General features: G+C 42.6%; 1 protein-coding gene across 1 annotated transcript; it reads left to right on the forward strand.

Moving 5' to 3' along the window:
• The first annotated feature begins 8111 nt into the window (after nucleotides 1–8111).
• On the forward strand, nucleotides 8112–12671 carry LOC115150601 (amphoterin-induced protein 1). The gene is made up of 2 exons (XM_029694060.1): nucleotides 8112–8351; nucleotides 8960–12671. The coding sequence occupies exon 2, from the start codon at nucleotides 8988–8990 to the stop codon at nucleotides 10626–10628; it is 1641 nt and encodes a 546-aa protein (XP_029549920.1). The 5' UTR covers nucleotides 8112–8351; nucleotides 8960–8987; the 3' UTR covers nucleotides 10629–12671.
• Nucleotides 12672–13466: the final 795 nt, after the last annotated feature.

Raw genomic sequence — 13466 nt, forward strand, 5'->3', positions numbered from 1 at the left:
CCTAGAATCGGGGCGATAAGTGAGTGTGAAGTTGAATCTTCTGAAGAACAATGCCCACCTGGCTTGCCAGGAATTCAGTCGCTTGGCGGTCTGGATGTAGGACAGGTTTTTGTGGTCCGTCCACACGATGAAGGGGAGAATAGAACCCTCCAGCCAGTGACGCCATTCCTCAAGAACTAGCTTCACTGCCAGGAGTTCCCGGTTACCAATGAAAAAATATTTTGCATCTTCAAAGTGGTAGGCATGTTGTGTAAATCAAATGATACAAACCCCCCCAAAAATCTATTTTAATTCCAGGTTGTAAGAAAACAAAATAGGAAAAATGCCAAGGGTGGTGAATACTTTCGCACGGCACTGTAAATCTAAAATAGTACCTAAAACCTGCTAAAACACCTTGATACCCTTGAACAACGATGAGTGTTAGCAGCAGAGCACAGTGTTCTCAGACTTCTCATTTGGCTGATGGAGTACTGGGCAGGGAGATGTATTACCCTGCTCACCTGCCCTCCATCACCGCCACCAACCCAGCCAGCCTCATTCATCATTTACCAGGGAATGGTAAATCTCCAGGACTCGTGGGACTTGTGCGCATCTCCTTCCGCCATGTTGCTGCCAAAACAAACCACAGGACAGGGTTAACACTCTGACACCCCTTCCTGACACCCCTTATATCCCTCCAAAATAACGCACCCCCATGTCCCATTGGGTGACTGACTGTTTTTGTGACAGTAAGAGGTGTGTTTCATTACCAGGGTAACTCTGTGGCTCCAAACCACAGCCTTGGTCACAGAATCCTTAACTGGCCGACTGATGTCTAATCTGACGCCCAATCTCAATCATTCTACATAGCTTTAATGTGGTTTTATTCAAATGTATTGTGTTTAATTAACCGGTTAAGAATATGCCATTCACAGCGTAGAGGTTCCTAGGGGCCCCAGAGGTTATTGATAGATTTACCTTTCCCTTGTCATCCAGTTAATGACCGTTATCAGTACAATAACTCAATGTATTGTGACTGCCATGTGACAGTGAGACGGAAAGAGAGAAGGTCATTTTGTGTCCCGGTCTCTGGTCCTACTATTACTCTGACAGGCAGTCAGGGTTAATTACTGCTATTAGAGGAGCCGTACATCTTACAGTTTCATCCAGGGAGCTGCAGCTGCACCCGGGTTGTATCGCAGTAATGGGATGGGCAAGGTCAGGGTTTCATGTAAAATTGATACACTGCACATATTAGACAGCAATGGGAGAGGAGTAGGCTGTAAACCTTTTACAGTATCTGCCGTGATCAGATGTGTGGTCTCATAAAGCTGTGTGAGAACAGAGGCTACTGCATAGACTTGTATAACGAGAGTGGCCTGGTTACTGCACAATCAATGTGGCACTCCTCCTTCCCACAATGCAATGCGGTCCTTGTGTAATGTGAGTGAGGGTGATCAATCATTCCTCCTTGAGCTCAGAACAGTGTGTAATAAACACACACATACCTCCCACATGTGAAGACTCACAAAGTACCCACTGGGCACAGATGTTACATCAACATCTAGTTTTTATTTACATTTGGTTGGGTTGTCAACTAATGTGAATTCAACCTGAAATCAACAAAACATTTCACCATGTCATTGGATTAGGTTAAAAGCTCGGTGAAAAAAAGACTAAATTCCTTTACGTTGATGTCATCACATTACATTTTTGTTGTTGAAATTATGTGGAAACAATATTGATTCAATACGTTTTTGCCCACTGGGTATACGCAATGTGGGTGTTCAAACACATGCAAAGCAAAATTAAACAACAGAGAAAAATCTATATTTATCAAACAAAAAATAACAACATTATTTCAGGGGGAATATTTCCAGCAAAATTCTAGTTTCAGATTCAGTTGCAATATATTCTATATTTCGAGACCTTTGGACTATATGGTTCTATCTGAAATATTTGTAAGAAATTAGTTAGTCATAGTGTATCTTTATTTTAGGTGGTTCTTCATATGTCTGTGAGTTAGACTTTTGAAAAAAAAAATTACTAGAAAGTTCTATATCCATAAATCCGTTTAAACTTGGCGCTAAAAGGTTCTATCTGCAATCCAATCACAAGCCTGAACAAATACAGACAGACCAATCAGAACCAGTCTTTACCATCTCCCTCTAAGTATGGTCTAGGCTAGTCTAGCCAGCAATATTGGCACGCAAGCAAAAAACAACACTGTCAGAAATGTTTTAATAAATGATGTTGTCACATCGTTGTTCAGGGATGACAGTAATTCGTCTGATGATCATAATACATTCCCCTCTAGAGTCTAAGCCCTGTCTAACCTATTTCACACCTTATTTTAGGCACTAAACTACTTTCATACAGTTGAAGTCGGAAGTTTACATACACCTTAGCCAAATACATTTAAACTCGATTTTTCACAATTCCTGACATTTGATCCTGGTAAAGATTCCCTGTCTTAGGTCAGTTAGGATCACCACTTTATTTCAAGAATGTGAAATGTCAGAATAATAGTAGAGAGAATGATTTATTTCAGCTTTTATTTCTTTCATCACATTCCCAGTGGGTCAGAAGTTTACATACACTCAATTAGTATTTGGGAGCATTGCCTTTAAATTGTTTAACTTGGGTCAAAAGTTTTGGGTAGCCTTCCACAAGCTTCCCACATAAAGTTGGGTGAATTTTGGCCCATTCCTCCTGACAGAGCTGGTGCAACTGAGTCAGATTTGTAGGCCTCCTTGCTCGCACACGCTTTTTCAGTTCTGCCCACAAATTTTCTATGGGATTGAGGTCAGGGCTTTGTGATGGCCACTCCAATACTTGTGGAGGTCTACAATTTATTTTCTGAGGTCTTAGCTGATTTCTTTTGATTTTCCCATGATGTCAAGCAAAGAGGCACTGAGTTTGAAGGTAGGCCTTGAAATACATCCACAGGTGATGTCAATTAGCCTATCAGAAGCTTCTAAAGCCATGACATCATTTTCTGAAATTTTCCAAGCTGTTTAAAGGCACAGTCAACATAGTGTATGTAAACTTCTGACCCACTGGAATTGTGATTCAGTGAATGATAAGTGCAATAATCTGTCTGTAAACAGTTGTTGGAAAAATGACATGTGTCATGCACGAAGTAGATGTCCTAACCAACTTGCCAAAACTATATTTTGGTAACAAGAAATGTGTGGAGTGGTGGAAAACGAGTTTTAATGACTCCAACCTAAGTGTATGTAAACTTCCAACTTCAACTGTATGTACTTCCATACATTTTTTCAACTTGTACTGAGGTACCTTCAGACAAGTCTTGTGAGGCCAACATGTATGTATTCATGAGAGACTCACCTTTCCATAGAGGGGTCATATTTGTGTGTAGCCCAAACTGATCGAACGCTACAGACAGAAGTTGGCAGATCTGCAGTGCCAACTTCAGATGAGTCCCTTGACCCTTGTGGCGATCATAGAACAAAACGGAGAACACCAACGTGTTCGTGAGAGTCTCATCTTTCCATAGAGGTGTCGTGTTTTGTAGGCCAAACTGCTACAGACGCTTTTCTGAGAACCGTTGTAGCTCTGCCACCTTTCACTGCAAATGTGGAAGGATGGATTGAGACGCATCGAATGCAAAAAAATAAGAAATCTCTATCTTAAACAGACAGACTTTTATGGGGATTTTTTTGTATTATGCTAATTAGAATTCCGCTGAGCTGCAGAAATCGACTCTAGTTAATGTAGTTGATGATGTACTATGACTCTATCTCGTTAAATAGTGTTATTGTATCATTTATTCAAATAGCTACAGTTTTCTTAAAAACTGAACATGTCTAATTCAGAAGTGTTAGGTAGAACCTCTTTGGCTGAAGCCAGATTGACATACATGTAGATGCGGTAAAAAGGTCAATCGAACTTGACCAAAACAATTGAATTGCCATGGAAACGCATGGGGGAAAGGGCCATGGGGAAAGATCCCGAATCTCCTCGTTTTCCCCCAGAAAAATGTGCCTACATTAAGCTATTGTTTATATGTGTGTTTCACACTATGTTGAAGTACAAATTGGAGTAATGCTTGTATTGATGTCAACCCCAGTGTCTATGTCATCCTCACTAATCAACTGCATTACAGTTAAAAACGACTTTGACTACCACCACTTTTTTCTGTATGCTAGCTATGCTAACCAGTTTATGTGAATGGGATCTAGCATTTAGCAGTTACTTCTTCTAAACCTGAAAGGGGACAACTTCTAAATGTTATGCAGCAAAACAGCCAAATATATCCAAATCGTATTTAAGTAATCACATCGTGGGCCTGTTACAACACATCAATCATGACGATTTGACGAAAATCCACTTTGTTCGATCAGATTTGTTGAATGTTCCCCAATCTGGGCAATGGAACTGTCTGCATTCCATTGACTCCTTTAAAGCATCTATTTCAGAGCCGTAAGGTTCTATCTGTGATTGCACCTCCCTAAAAAAACTGATTTACAAATGTCTCAGGATTTTGTTACTCTGCACTTTTGGTACATTTAAGGTGAGCACCTTAATGTGTTATGAAAGAAGAATTCACTACAAAAATGTTCAGAGATCTGGGATGTGAAAATATTGATGTTCAATATCTCAGAACTATGCTTTGCACAGATAGAACCTTATAGTCCCAAGGTCAGGATTTGTGTAAGCATAGGTGCTTGGCAGAGAGGAAGTGAAATGGGTCGCTACCTCCTCTGTCTTACCTCACTCCACTCTGAGGGTTCACTGAGAGCAGAGGGAACCACTGGCCTTGCAGAGTATGTCTGTCGTAACACACTAACCTACCCACAATCTTCATTCAAGTGCAGAGACAGACACCCTAACTGAGGTTTTCCATAGTGACCATAGCTATGTCAATGGGATATACAGGAACAACTACTCGACTTCCATTATCAAAGTAAGGTGACTGAAATACACTCCTCATTAAGAACGCATCCCAGAATACATGAGTCATATGTGGATGTAATGTGGTGTGAACTATAATGTGTGAAAGGAGATGAGGAGGAATCAAGCTTCCTGTAGAGGGAGGGAGGGAGGGAGGGAGGGAGGGAGGGAGAGAGGGAGGGAGAGAGGGAGGGAGGGAGAGAGGGAGAGAGGGAGGGAGGGAGGGAGCACCAGGGTCGCTCTCTTTCCATCTGTGTCATGCATTCACACACATACACAAATGTACATGTGTTTCGAACACAGAGGAAGGCGGAAGAAGAAGCGCCATGGTCTATTTTAGGATACCTCCCCACCCCAGCCCACCCCCCCACCCCAAAAAAGGTATGAGACTGGGAGTGGGAGGGTGCTCTGTTCTTATCCAACAGTTGCTAGTGGACTGAGAATGGAACACGAGAGCTTGGCATTCCTTTTGTTTCACAACACATACTGTAGGGATGACTTCATCCAATGACCTGATCCCTGATCCTGACCCCACCCTGGTTCTTTGTCACGCCGTTGTTTCAAACAGAACTGAGAGGTATGCTAGATATTAAACATGTCAAACCTTTCATGTATCCTTCATGTATTTACTTCAGGTTTCATCCTATTTTGTCAATACTGTGCATGTGATTTAATCTCAACCATCTGCATGGAGTGTGTGAGTGGAAATGTGGAAGCTTTTGATTAAAGGCCATGGAGATATGTAGCTGCCTGACAGTTTCAATTTCCTCAGGATTATTGTCATTATACTCCCCCTTAACAATCAATAACATAAATATTACCCACATATACACAGACATCATGTGGCTGTGCCACACACACACACACACACACACACACACACACACACACACACACACATGTCATTGGTGTGACTATTTTGCATATGTAACAATCAAGTATTCCTATTGGAGGATTAATGTATCATGTGATTTTGAATTGCGTATTTAAACCCCCCTGTTTTTGTGCTCCAGACTGCCGCCCACAGGAAGCAATGCAGTCCAAAGGCATGGTGGAGCGTTGTTGCAACAGAGCTTAAAGGACCAATGCAGCCATTTTTATCTCAATGTCAGATCATTTCTGGGTAACAATTAAGTACCTTACTGTGATTGTTTTCAATTAATATGGTCAAAAAGAAACAAAAATAACTTCTTAGCAAAGGGAAATTTCTCAACCAATAATTTTGCTAGGGCTGTCTGGGAATGGTCTGAGTGGAGATGGGAAAACTGAAAACTAACTGCTATTGGCAGGTAGGTTTTTAACTTTCTTTCTTATTGGTCCATTAACTTATTTCCCACCTGGTGATGTCACCAGACAGGCCTAAACTCCATCCCACCAAAACCGGCGGTCTTTTCAAACAGCTCTTACACTAAAAGCGCATTATCATCGTTTTCACAATTCCAGTCTCATAGTGTGGAAATAAATATAAATTTACATTTACATTTACATTTAAGTCATTTAGCAGACGCTCTTATCCAGAGCGACTTACAAAATCACAGGAAATAAAAAATGTTACTACACTGGACCTTTAAGGCTGAAATTATTGATGAGAGGACATGGCAAATCTACTTTGTCCTGTACTGTATGATTAAGTCTGATAAAAGATGGAGTTAATTAAAAGTCAAGAGAAAATGGTATATCGAAATGAAGCATTTTAACTGAATTGTGAAAACGAATTGAGAATGTGTTGAAACTTGATTACTGAAACAGTGACTATTGAAAACCATGCCTTCTGAAAATAAATGTGGAAAACGGTCCTTTTTGTTGTCTGCCTCTGCTTCCCTCTGCCTGCTCAACCCAGACTGTAGAATCTGTCACCCTGTGACACACACTTTTCTGCTCTCCCTCCTCAATGCCTCTGCTACAGAAACCTGTCACTGACCTTGGCTTCCATGGCAACCAGCCCTGTAGATGGTTCCCATCATTCTTCACTCTGAAAGCTCAAGTGACATCTTTTGTGCCATGTGGTCCTGAGAGTTAACAGAGAGGTGGGGTCAACTCATCTCAAGTGAGACCTTCCTCACCAGCAAGATGAAATAAAAAAATCCCCACTATGGTATAAATGATCAAAGTCACGACAATGTAAAGGATAATGCTACTTAGTGTGCCACCTGCATGCAATCTAAACCAGGGCTGTTCAGTAAGGTCACACATTTCTGCATCTGCTAATCAATGAAGAATGCCGTAATTCCTCTGTATGCAACATTCCACTCCTTACAATCCTAAGTCAACATATTGATCCACCAACACATATTAATATGCACATCACACACTCTGATACGGAGCATCTACAGTTCAAACGGATCATGCTAGTGATTACCCTGCTCCTTGCCAGCTCCTATACAGACAGTGAGGTCTCATCTCCCTTAAAGGCAATGAAAGCACATGTGACTCTGTTTGAGGTGTTCTTCCCTGAGAAGGACAAACTTTCATGTCCTCCACTGCACAACAGGGATAAGATAAACCTCCTCCAAGGACCCCTTCTGTCTAGAAACTGCACAGAATGTGAAAGGCCCCATTTGATGATCAAATTAGCACTGGTCTGTGGACAGATATGACAGTAATTGTCCTTCAGGCTTTGAACTGAACAGCACAATCCTCTTATTAACGCTCCTCCTCAGTTATAATGAAGACAACTCATCTACCACGGTTGAACACAGAAGCCTCCACAGTTAGCAATAGAACAACACTATAATGACATTCATTTATGGAAATATAAGATTCTCACATCCATACAGCAACCAGACATAAAAAAGGAGGGAGAAAATATGAAATATGAAGGCTGTGTTTAGTCTAGATTAGAGGGTAGCTCCTGGTAACTCATCACTTCGATTCAGGTAGAATTTTCCTTTTTTCACATCATATTGTATGACCTATTTTCGAAATTAAGAAACCAAAATAGGCTGAATTATACAATGGGCCACATTAACATACACCTGTGTAAAGTTTTCACCTGTTATTAAACCTACAGAATAAAATAAAATAACCTAGTAACTGAAATAAATAGGCTACCCCTTAAAACCCCTTTCTCCTAATCTGTATTCCCTATTTAATCGTTTTTTTCTTCTACCTTCCATGATAATAATCCGTAAAAATGTTGCATTGAGCTACTGGGTTGAAAACTAATGGATTTGGCTCGAGGTCGGTGCTGTGTTTGTTACAGCGCATCTCGTGAGCGCCCTCCCAGTAATCAATCACAAGGCTGTTGCTTCTCTCTCTTTGTTACGGCATAGAAAGCTTGACATCATTCGACTGCGGTCTACTCTGCTAGAAGCACTTCCGAATTAGCTTTGCTTATATGAATTATAGGCTACTATTTTGCATCGACGTCGTGGATCCATTTGCTGTTCAACCTGCGACATTTCTCAATATCGCCTTTGATCTTCTTTAGGTTACGCCTTGAGAGGGAGCACAAGGTAAAATAAAGCTTGTGGATACGCAGAGGTCTTCTGGATGCTTGAGCAGGTTTCTATAGGTTTTGAAAATGAAACAATGTTTCGTTTATTATCTTAAATATGCAAGTTTGTAAATGTATCTTATTGAGTCAGATTATGGCATCAGCAGATAAAAAAGTACTCTGTTTTTTTATGTAGCCATAGACTATTGTACATTATGCAGTGCTTTTTGTGACTGATGTGGCTAGAGGTGTAGGCTGTAGGCAGTGTCCAATGTTTAACATGTGTTAGTGAATGAAACAAGCATGGAGATGAAGGAAGGATTTGTACAGAGATGCATGAAGTTCAACTCATGATGGGAATTATTGTAGATGTCCTGTGGTGCAATGCACCTTGGTAAGTGTAGCAAGAGTGTATGGGTAAAGTACATTACTGGTTTGTAGTGCATTTACTCTGCTTGACAGCCCACATGTGTGAGTTATGATTAAGTCATATGGTTGTTAATGTCATAGCTAGGTATTGGCATAATTTTGCCAGGGGACACCTCAATTATCAAGTTGAGTGTAAACAATGTGCTGCTGACCTCCCATAAAATATGTGATGAATAACATTACAATACTTTATTTCAGCACATGGTCGTTTGGGGTTGTATGTCATATGCAGCCTAAATGCTGCATTTGGAAAACAAGGATTCCCTATCAAAAAATACATCCAACATCCTCCACCATGCTTGCACCTGACATGGTGGATGGGCAACTCTCTGGTTCCCATTGTGCCATAGCAGGAGTGTCTATTAAGGGGCTCTTTGCCCTTCTGGTCCTGACTCTCCTACTGCCTCCAGGAGCAATGACCAGCTCCAAACCTATCACCTGCCACAAAACCTGTTTGTGTGCTAGCAACATCGTCAGCTGCTCCAAGATGAACCTGACCGGAATCCCTATGACTCTGCCTCGCTACACCGCTGTGCTGGACCTTAGCTTCAACCAAATCAGTAAACTGAAAGCTGAATGGACCCCGGTCAAGCTCAGCAAGCTGCACAGTCTCCTGCTCAGCCACAACGGCCTCACCTTCCTCTCCTCTGAGGCTTTTCTGTACGTCACATGGCTGCGTTACCTGGACCTGTCCTCAAACGGCCTGAAAATCCTGGAAGAGTTCATCTTCGAGCCCCTGGAGCACCTGGAGGTGCTTCTGCTTTACAACAACCACATCTCCCAGATCGACCGCACCGCCTTCTCGGGCCTCAACAGCCTGCAGAAGCTCTACCTCAGCCAGAACCAGGTCAAACGCTTCCCCTTGGAGCTGGTTAAGGAGAGGAACCGGCTTGAGAAGCTCACACTACTGGACGTGTCCACCAACCGGCTCAAACTCCTGCCCATACAGGAGCTCCAGGTCCTGCCTGCCTGGATCAAGAACGGTCTCTACTTCCACAACAACCCGCTGCCCTGCAGCTGTGAGCTGTACAGCATGCTGGCCCGCTGGCACCTCCAGGAGCTCAGCTCCGCCACTGACTTCAGGGACGACCACACCTGTCTACTCCCAGGCACACAAAAGGAGAAGGTGCTTACCTTGGAGCTTAACAAGGTCCATCTAAATTGCAGCGCTGTGACCATCATAGATGAGGAGGCCTATCTAGAGCAGGTTTTAAACCTGGGCTGTGACACCAGGCAGAGGGACATGCTGAAGAGCTGGGTCTTGCCCGGCAATGTGCAGGTGTCCTCTGGGAACCAAAGTGCTAGGGTCCTCAGCGACGGCAGTCTGCAGATCGGCCCCCTCACGCTAGAGGACTCTGGGGTCTACACCTGTTATGCAGTGGGGGACTCCCTCAATGAGACTCTGTATGTGACTGTGGAGGTGCACAACACCACTCAGGCTGGAGGGCATGAGGGCATGAAGACGGCTTACACCACGCTGGTGGGCTGTCTGGCCAGTGCGGTGATGGTGCTCATCTACCTCTACCTCACACCCTGCCGCTGCTTCTGCTGCTCAGGCCAGGGCCTGGACAAGAGGGCTCTGGGAGACAGCCTCCACTCCTCCACTGTCAGCGTTTCTCCCACCCATGAGGACACAGGCCCAGAGGGAGGCGGAGGAGGAGGGGGGGCCTTCGATAAGCCTCCCTTCAACAGGCATGTGGCCTTCCCGGACCCAAAGGGCCTGATCGAGCAGAATGGGCGACTGAGCCCATGTGGGGAGGAGGAGGAGGAGTGGCAGGAGGAGGACAGAGGAAAGCAGGGACAGAGAAGAAAGTCAGATGCGGAGTCTCTGAGCTCTGTGTGCTCAGACACCCCTATCGTGGTGTGAGAGGGTGTTTTGCTTCAACTAGAAGATCTTTCACATCAAAACATTTGGGGGAGGGGGGAGGATGGGCGACTCAGCTGCCTCAGTAGGACTTTGACTTGATTATTAAGCAGAAAGAGGCTATCCACTTCCCATATGCATCAGTTCAGTAGGGCAAGTAGCTTTACGTAGTGGTATTACACTATCTTGCCTTTTATAAGACAAGAACTTTCAACCAAATGAGGATTCATTCTCAGTAATTTATTCTGTAGCAATCTGTGTTCATCAAATGCTTCAATCTCTGTGTTAGAATACCAATATTGTTAATGCTTTCCAGTGATAAGGGGCACAAAAACATTACGAGTTGTAGCTGAATTTATGTAACCAATCGAAGCAGCATTAAAATCTATTTAATGCAATAGACACAACATTGCTCCAATACATCTGTGCTGCTGTGAAGCCTGGATCACCAGGCTAAGAATAGTCTCTGTCACTTAATCACTATAAGGTGGGGAATGCTAGTGGGACAGTGTGTGCCTGGGACAGAAAGGATATTTGTTAGCAGCCAAGCCCAGTCCTACCAAAGGGAGTTATTGTGACAATCCACTGAGTACTTCTGGATATGGGTTCAAGTCCCTAACCAAACGGACAAAAGCCTACTGGGCGATCGTCTCATAAACACGGTCAGAAATAGCAGCCAGTAGTACAGCTAATATGCTAGCCCATTTAGCGCTCCTGCCATAGCTGAGCATTGGATGTAAACACAACTCTAGCACTGGAACAACAGATACCGTGTCATCCTGTCATTCACTTGTATTGCTAAACAGACACAACTGCACCTAGAAGATTAAGGACGGATGTAGGTGGTATAATACAAAGGTCATTGATATTATGACAGCAAGATGAGCTCGGGAAAAATGGTCAACAAACAGTCAGATGTTAATTTTACCCATCTGTTTATCAAGGTGGTTTGAGCTCTTGTTTTGAAGCTGAACCTTATGATGTAGCTCTGTTTAGTCACCCAGTTGTAGGCTATGGGGGTTTCTTAACGTGCTTCATTAGATATTACCTAACCTTGACTGACAGCTTTTCAACCTGAGTATCTCTGTCCCTCTTAACTTGAAATCAGGTGCCATTGTAATTGAAGTACCTTGATGGAGGCACTTACTGCGGTGCTGTTTTAGAGGGACCTCTTTGAAGACAGACTCCCACCTCTTATGGCCATGTACTCAAACCTATAGTATAAGCTGAAAGGCACTTTATTAACTCACAGTAAAGCAGTTACTGAACACAAATAACAAAATATGTGCCACTAACATTTTCAGAGAAGACTTTCTTATGCTATCCATTCATGTCTATCCATTCTGCCTACTCAGGGTCATATAGTTTCATATGTATGCGTACTACACATTATCCAACTATCCCATACTATATATTAATCTGATGTTTAATATTATGTATCTCTACGGTATTAATAATTATGTAAAGATGTTGCAAGATACTGTGGAAGAGTTTTTGCATACTAGCCAGATAATGTTATATGAGAATATTATCTTAACCTATACTCTTGTTATGCTTTGAAGACCCTTAAATTGGACAATTGTCTGGCATTGTATGATTGACATGGTCATTTCTGGTAGAAGCTATTGGACCTCTGGCTCTTCTGTTTAAAGACTTATCATTTTTTCCAGGTGAAGAAAATGTATCATTTAGGACCAAGCAATGAATTACTTCAAATATGCAAAGAGTAACGTGCGTAGTCTCCTATGACACTCATAAAGGGAATCAGCTAAGTAATTGTTATTTGTATCTATATGTCAAAGTATTACGTGTCTTTGTTGTAGTCATTTCTCGTGATGTTCTGCGTTTACCTACTGTACGTGTTACTTAGAATACTTCGAAGTCTCTACTCACTGCATATTGTTAGGTCAAGTACAAATGCATTAATCTGTAATGACAGTCTTTTGTCAGAATCTCTCTCCTATGCTCTCAAATGTCTTCCTGTTCATCCACTGTACCTGTAACTGTCAACTGTATTCACAACCTTATAAAGATCCAAGCCAAGAAGTGTGATGATGCTGTGTTTTCTAGGAAAGGGGCACTCAAGACACGCATAACATGAAGTTGAAACATCTCAATATCTGAATTGATGCTTTATAACAGCCCTCCTTGCAATTTTGTGTTTTCTGTTCCTCTGTGATGTGAGTGTCCAGTGTTTGTGTGCAGGCCTGAATATCAGGCTTCACTGAGCCAAATGGCATGCCACTTCACTGGCTTCTGTTTCTATAATACCCTAATGACATGCACTGTGGTCACTGGGGGATGAAATGCTAGAGCTCACAGATCACTGAGGTGGAAACTCAGCTTGCTCGGGAAGCAGTGTGTATTGCACTCATCTGACCATTTACTTTCTTCAGGCACTGTTTGATGCAAACTCTTTATTCTTCCTATGTGCACACCATCACGTCCCATATGTCATTTACAGGTAACTCAATAACAGGTAGACTGAAGGAAGGACAGTGTGTTTCTGTGTGCATTTGTGTTTATCACCAATCTGAACTACTGTACTCAATGGCATTATGAATTAAGTGTCCGTCTCTGCTGAAGAAAGTGTAAATGAAGACTTCTACTAGATTAATCAAGAGGACTGGAGAGGGATGTCCAAAAACCCTGTGAGTCCCAAATGGCACCCTATTCCTTATATAGTATACTACTTTGGACCAGGGTCCATAGGGCTCTGGCCAGGGAATAGGGTGCCATTGGGATGAAATCCCTGATTCAGTCACGCCAGATGTCTTATAGTAATATATTGACCCTCATCAGCAGCAAAACCATCCAGGTCTTTGTAATGAAGTGAGAAGT

The sequence above is a fragment of the Salmo trutta genome, chromosome 16 (assembly GCF_901001165.1).
Source record: "Salmo trutta chromosome 16, fSalTru1.1, whole genome shotgun sequence".
NCBI classification, from domain to species: Eukaryota; Metazoa; Chordata; class Actinopteri; order Salmoniformes; family Salmonidae; genus Salmo; species Salmo trutta.